At 41.7% G+C, this 7,347-nt stretch overlaps 1 protein-coding gene across 2 annotated transcripts in view; it reads left to right on the top strand.

Moving 5' to 3' along the window:
• Nucleotides 1–1,026, top strand: part of LOC115232249 (elastase-1-like) — a 23,913-nt gene extending 22,887 nt beyond the window's left edge. For both annotated transcript variants that reach the window (XM_036500311.1, XM_029802084.2), the window contains exon 6: nt 811–1,026. In XM_036500311.1, coding sequence (XP_036356204.1) covers nt 811–1,017 — 207 coding nt within the window. In that variant the 3' untranslated portion in view covers nt 1,018–1,026. The remainder of the gene's footprint in view (nt 1–810) is intronic.
• The last annotated feature ends 6,321 nt before the right edge of the window (nt 1,027–7,347 follow it).

Genomic DNA, 7,347 nt, shown 5'->3' with positions numbered 1-7,347 from the left:
TAATTTCTGGTTGAATGTCTTCCCAGAGAGTCATGAACTGCTATCAAAAATTGCAACAATGTTTTGCAACAAACTAATATCGGTCTCTCTTGGCTAGTTAATGGTGTTACATTGCTACTTCCAAAAAAGGAAGAAACAAAGGAACCAAAAAAAATTATAGACCCCTAACATGTTTAACAACAAGACTCTTTTACTTGTTTCAGTCATTTGACTGCAGCCATGCGGGAACACCACCTTTAATCGATCAAATCGACCCCAGGAGATATTCTTTGTAAGCCTAGTACTTATTATATCGTTCTTTTTTGCCGAACCGCTAAGTTACGGGGACGTAAGCACACCAGCATCGGTTGTCAAGCGATGTTGGGGGAGATAAACATAGACACAAACATGCACACACGCACACACATATATATGCATATATACGACAGGCTTCTTTCAGTTTCCGTCTACCAAATCTACTCACAAAGCTTTGGTCGGCCCGAGGCTATAGTAGAAGACACTTGCCCAAGGTGCCACGCAGTGTGACTGAACCCGGAACCAATGGTTGGTAAACAAGCTACTTATAGAGAGTTACTAATTTTAAAGGAAGCAGGCTGAGAGAATTGCGAATGTACAAAAGGAAAGAAAAAACGCCTCGCAGTATTTGATGTCACTCTTCACGTCCCGATTTCTACCGGGGTCGGCTCTGCCAGCCATCCTTTCGGTGTTAATAAAATTAAATACTAGTCAAGAATTTGGCTTGGCGCTAATTGCTGACCTTGTCTAGAAACCATTATTGCTTATTGATATTCTATTTTATTTTATTTTTAGGGAGATTCTGGTGGTCCATTAGTTTGCCGTCAAGATGGAAGATTCTTCCAAATAGGAATAACATCATGGGGCGCCGGTGGCTGTCACACAACTGGTTTACCTAACGTTTTTACATGGTTAAAGCCATATATGGACTGGCTTCAATATATAATGAAACATCACAATGCGAACACAAATGGTTCTCTCGTGTCCTCAATAAACGTGTAGACAAGCAAATTTCGTAGAACTGTTATTTTTGCGTCGTCGTTGTCGTCGTCGTATTAATTAGTAGTAGTTGTTGTTGTTGCTGTTGTTGTCGTCGTTGTTGTTGTTGTTAATGTTGTTTGAAGTTGGGTGCTATAGCCAAGTTGGGTGAGGCCAAGACTGAATATATAAACAAGTGCCTGTCCAACAGTGATTGCATCATCCATACTCTCAACAATGCGCCTTTAAATATGGTTTCTGATTACAAATATCTTGGGTCATACATATCATCATCTGGAAAAGATTTTCTAACTAGAAAGAGTATGGCCTGGTCAGCCTGTCATGATCTGGTCATCAAATCTAAGTAGAGACTTCAAACTTGAAATCTTTAAAGCCACGGTCGAACCAATTCTACTATATGGCTCAGAAACCTGGACGTTATCAAAGAAGCTTGAGAGGCGGTTGGATGGAACCTACACTCGCCTCCTTATGAGAGCTCAAAATCTCTCGTGGAAGTGTCATCCAACCAAAATGCAAATATATGGGAAACTACCATCTGTGTCATCTCTTGTGAAACGTAGGAGAGTCCAGATTGCTGGACATTGCCGTAGAGCTGAAAACAAGGCAATTTCTACTCTTCTCCTCTGGAAGCCATCTACTCGCAATGCCAGAGGGCGCACACTCTCCTACCCTGATGTCATCTCCAGGGATACAGGCATCCAGCAACAGGACCTTCGTAATGCCATGATGGACAGTGAAGTCTGGCGTAGCATGGTAAATTCCATTGTCTCGACCACGGTCGAACAATGATGATGATGATGATGATGCTATTGCGTATTTATTGCGGAATTCTGTATGTCAGCCAGTCGCCCGCTGACACTCGTTGGCGCTACATCGAAGAGGTCAGAGAACAGAAGAATGAAGAAAGAAGACATGCACCCAACACCAGAGCTGAAGACACCTCCGAAAGGGGGGGGGGTCCCACGTCAAAACGGTAGAGGAGTAGGGGTCGAAACCGGACTTGGTTCCTCGTGATGATGTTTTGAGCTAACGGGATCCTATAAAGGAGCTGTTGTTGTAGCAGACCACGAAACACAGTTGAAATTCCATACACACACACACACACCACACACACATATATATATAATATATATATATTACATATATACATACGCGCGCGCGCCACACACCACACACACACATACACACGCACACGCTCACACACATCAGGTATGTTACTGCAAACAGGAAAAATAGATCTCAAAAAATAAGTTCATGTATATTTTCATTAATATTTAGCAGAGGTAACAGAGTGACTCAAGGTCCGAGAGTTCCGTGTATTGCCAGGTGGCAACACACGAAACTCTCTCGGACCTTCAGTTGCTCTGTTACTTCTGCTAAATATTTATGTGTGTGTGTGTGTGTGTGTGTGCGTGTATACACACACACACACACACACACACACAATATATATATATATATATCCCGTACCCCCCTTATCATTAATGTGAGCACATATTCTTAATAATTGGTACGACTCTCTTTTTGTCTCTCTCTCTCTCATTTTTACTTGATCTGTCCCCCTCTCTCTCTCTCTCTCTCTCTCTCTTCTCTCTACTCATCCTCTTTCTCTCTTCTCTTTACCCTCCTATTTCTTTGTCTCGCTCTGCACTCACAGGTCATTTCTCGACACCCATCCCTTCTCCTCTCTGATCCCTTCTTTCTCTCTCTTCTCTCTCTTTGTTGCGTTTTGTCCCTCCTTCTCTCTCTCTTCCTTTGCTTCTCTTTCTTTTCTTTCCCTTCTCTGTCACGTGACTGTTGGCCGAAATCTGCCTTTCAGCTCCTGACCCTCGTCGTGTTAACATCGTTGTTTTTCGTCCGCCGCTATAAAGGCTTCTTCCAATGCGCCAGAGAAAAAATTTGTTTGCTTGTTATCAGTCGTAAGACACTTGTTGTTTTCACCGTTAATGCTTCTGTATTTCATGTTTCTGTATTCCATTATTGTTTTTTTTTTTGTTTTTTTTTTATATCTGTCCCTTTTGCTGTCCTGTGTTTCGTATGCATTCGATCCTTCTTCCAGGAAATCTACGCTTCCAGCTTAGTTTTTCTAATGCTCGTTGCTTAGTTTTTCTTGGAGGGCTGGCCGTGATCTAGTAATCTCAAGATTAATCAGCCGAAATTACTACGATGATCCGGTTCTTGACTGAAGACTGAGGGGTTCGAATGTCCTGTCCATGTTTATTGTGTCGTCTTCTAAGAGTTATACGTTCTTGTCCATGTTGTATTTTCCTACATACCTTAATATATATATATAGGAGGCGCAATGGCCCAGTGGTTAGGGCAGCGGACTCGCGGTCGTAGGGTGGTGGTGGCGATCCCTGCTGTACTCTTTCACCACTCTTTCTCCCACTCTTTCTTTTGTTGGCCTGATCGCTTAGCCAGCGGGGTGGCGTCATTCGAAGGCTAAAACAATGCGATGGTCTGCTCGGTCACGGTGATATGAGAGAGAGAGAGAGAGGGGGAGAGTAGGCGGAGAGTGAGAGTCGCAGACATAGCTGTGGAGATAAGTGGCTCGCTTTGCAGTCATGTATTTTCGGGGTTCAGTCTTACGGCACGGCACCTTGGCCGAGTCTTGTACTATAAACCCGAGACCGACAAGTGGCTTGTGAATGAATTTGCTTAAACGGAAACAATGTGACTGGTGGGCTTCAAGTTTTAATAACTTCCTTCGCTTTACAAATAAAGGGTTTATAGAGTGTTTACGTCAACAAATCAGAGACTCTGGTGTAACTGAAGGAGAACATCAATAGAGAAATCAAAGAAGTGGAGTCTGAAACTCTTGAGGGTCTTTTGGAAAGAGCTGAAAATGGCTGCCATGTCGGTGTAGTGGTGCTGCAAAATTTGACTTGTGCATATTATTATCCATTATGTCCTTTATATTGTATCAAACTTTATTTGAAGAGTTACTCTTTTACTTGTTACAGTCATTTGACTGCGGCCATGCTGGAGCACCGCCTTTAGTCGAGCAACTCGACCCCAGGACTTATTCTTTGTAAGCCTAGCACTTATTCTATCGGTGTCTTTTGCCGACCCGCTAAGTGACGAGGACGTAAGCACACCAGCATCGGTTGTCAAGCGATGTTTGGGGGGACAAACACAGACACACAAACATATACATACACATACATATATATCTATATATATACATATATACGACGGGCTTCTTTCAGTTTCCGTCTACCAAATCCACTCACAAGGCTTTGGTCGGCCCGAGGCTATAGTAGAAGACACTTGCCCAAGGTGCCACGCAGTGGAACTGAACCCGGAACAATGTGGTTCGTAAGCAAACTACTTACCACACAGCCACTCCTAAGCCTATAATAAGGAAGTTATTAAAACTTGAAGCCTATCAGTCACTTTTGGGATACCTTGCATATCTGTAAGGCATGTGGAATAGTGATCATGAGATTGTACTCGCTAGATCGTGGGTTCGATTCCCAGACTAGGCGACGCGTTGTGTTCTTCAGCAAAACATTTCATTTCACGTTGCTCTGCGAGTGGGAGAGAAGCAGAATCGTTGGATGTCGACAGAAATGCTTTACGGTATGTCTTCCGACTCTCTACATTATGTGTTCAAATCCTACCTGCCTGAAGAAGACAACGGAAAACTGCTCCAATATTATTTCCAAGTCTGGTCATGGTCGCCGAGGCTCCAGTAATCTACTTAACGATGGCACAGGGGAAATGGGCCCTCCCAGATTACACAGACAGTGCTGGAGAAGGTCCATATGCGCAGGACCTTCCAAAGAGCAGACCACCACTACACTAGATATATATATATATATATATATATATATATATAATATATATGTGTTGTGTGTGTGTGTGTGTGTGTGTGTGTGTGTGTGTGTGTGTGTATTTGTGTGTGTATTTGTGTGTGTCTTAGTGTTTGTTTTCTCACCACCCCTTAACAATCGCTATTGGTTTGTTTTCGTACCTTAGCAATTCAGCAATAAAGATACCAATAGATTTGGTATCAAACTTAAGAATAAAAAAGAAAACAAAAATTCCGAAGTCGATTTATTCGACTAATACCCCTCAAAGCGGTGCTCCAGCATAGCCGCAGTTCAAAGGCTGAAAGAAGTAAAAGAGAAAAAAGTGTTTTGTTGTTTTGTTCAACTGTGTGAACAGTATTTGATGGTTCCATCGTACTGACACGAAAGCAACTCAAAAAGGAATTAAACGATTAAACTATATTTTACTGGCTACAGTCATTGGATAGCAGCCATACTGGGGCCATGCCGTAGCACCCACTCGAAGAGTTTAATCGAGCCAATCACAACCGGGCGTTGTGAGTGTTTATTGAGTGAAAACAGTAAAAGCTCCACGAGGCTCCGGCAGGGGATGGTGGTGATCCCTGCTGTACTCTTTCATCGCAACTTTCTCTCACTCTTTCTTCCTGTTTCTGTTGTACCTGTATTTCAAAGGGCCGGCCTTGTCACTCTCTGTGTCACGCTGAATATCCCCGAGAACTACGTTAAGGGTACACGTGTCTGTGGAGTGCTCAGCCACTTACACGTTAATTTCACGAGCAGGCTGTTCCGTTGATCGGATCAACCGGAACCCTCGTCGTCGTAACCGACGGAGTGCTTCCACCAGTACCACCTGTCACGTGATGTGGAAACTAACATGCGCGCACTCACTTATACACTCACACAAACGCACACCTACATGCACACATATATGTACAAGCAGTCGCTCAACTGCTAATCATTAAAAAGTGAAGGAAATTGTAATGCGATGATTATTTGATGGACTTTATATAATTTATGTACAATTTTATAGACTTATTTCACAACACTCTCCCTCTTTCTCTCTCACTCTTCGTCTTAGCGTATTTTTCACTCTCGTTTTTCTTTCGTTCTTCACCTTTCCCTTCAACTAATCACGTGAAAGGCTAAGTAATGAAAGAAAAAAATCTTAGTTAAAAAAATACACATTTCACTTACAACCACCTGCACCTCCCCTCTCTTTCCCCACCCGCATCCGCCTCCCTTCAACTAATCACGCGAAAGCGTTACGGATGGGCTAAGTAACGGAGTGACAAGTGGAAATATTATAAAGCGTGTACGATAGGGCAGTGACCTGGAAGAATCGTTAGCACACCGGGCAAACTGATTTGTGGCATTTCGTCCGTGTTTACGTTCTGAGTTCAAATTCTGCTGAAGTAGTCTTTGCCTCTTAACTTTCATTGAACTACCACACTAGACATCCGGTTAACCCTGAGTAACACGACTTTTGATCATAAGCGATCCAGTCATAACCATCACGTGGATAATTTAGACTGCAATATACAAGATGGTAACATATTAATGTAGATAAACTTGACAACTCCTAAACATAATACGAGTCTTACGGTTCACAGAGCAGGTAACCCGGTTTCCACGGCGTAAATGGACCAAGGTCACAGCACTGACCCCAGTCGGTAGCAAGATTACCCGCTTACAGCTGAATGGATTCAGACAGCATGAAATGAAATCTCTTACAGAAGAGTACAACGCACAGCCCGGTCCGGAAATTTAAGCCACAATTTTGCGATCGTGAGTACATCGCCTTAACAACTCAGCCACGCAATTTCACTCCTCCAAAATAATAAGGTGGTATTCGGTTTCTTTTAGCTGCTAGTTACGCTAGAACTCCAGTACAGCACATCCAAACATTATTTATACATTCATTCGTCTATCGGTCAATTTATATAAATCTATGTCATGGTTTGCTCACCCCTTTACAATTTTTACCACGCTCAATAGCTTCTATATCTTCTCTTCTTTGGTTTATCAGTCTCTCATTTTTGAATCTATATATCTATATATATGAATATAATATATATATATATATATATATATATATATATATTATATATATATATATATATATATATATATATATATGTCTCTTTCTAGCCAGCTATCTCCTCCATTGCTTACAAAACTGTCCAAAGATGGAGACGTGTTTATTGTTTAAGCTGTCTAAGTATTTCACTTTCGAAAACGAAAGATTAAATTTAGTGGGAAGCCAAACAAAGAAGAAAACATTGTATGTGTATTTGCTTGCACACAGATACAGAACCACACACACAACACAAAACACATACACACTTATTTGACTTACACACAAACATACGCACATGAAACACACAAAGATATTCATATTTCTATATTTGCTTCCGTTCCTATATATATGTGTGTATTTGTGAATACACAAGTTTCTGTATATATATATATATATATAGGATGGGATCAGACATGCAACAGAAATCAACATAGAAACTTTAAGAAAAGTTCAACACACAAC

Source organism: Octopus sinensis, unplaced genomic scaffold (assembly GCF_006345805.1).
Source record: "Octopus sinensis unplaced genomic scaffold, ASM634580v1 Contig20141_ERROPOS70096, whole genome shotgun sequence".
NCBI classification, from domain to species: domain Eukaryota; kingdom Metazoa; phylum Mollusca; class Cephalopoda; order Octopoda; family Octopodidae; genus Octopus; species Octopus sinensis.
The sequence above is the reverse complement of the archived record's forward strand: the minus strand, read 5'-3'. Positions and strand labels throughout refer to the sequence as shown.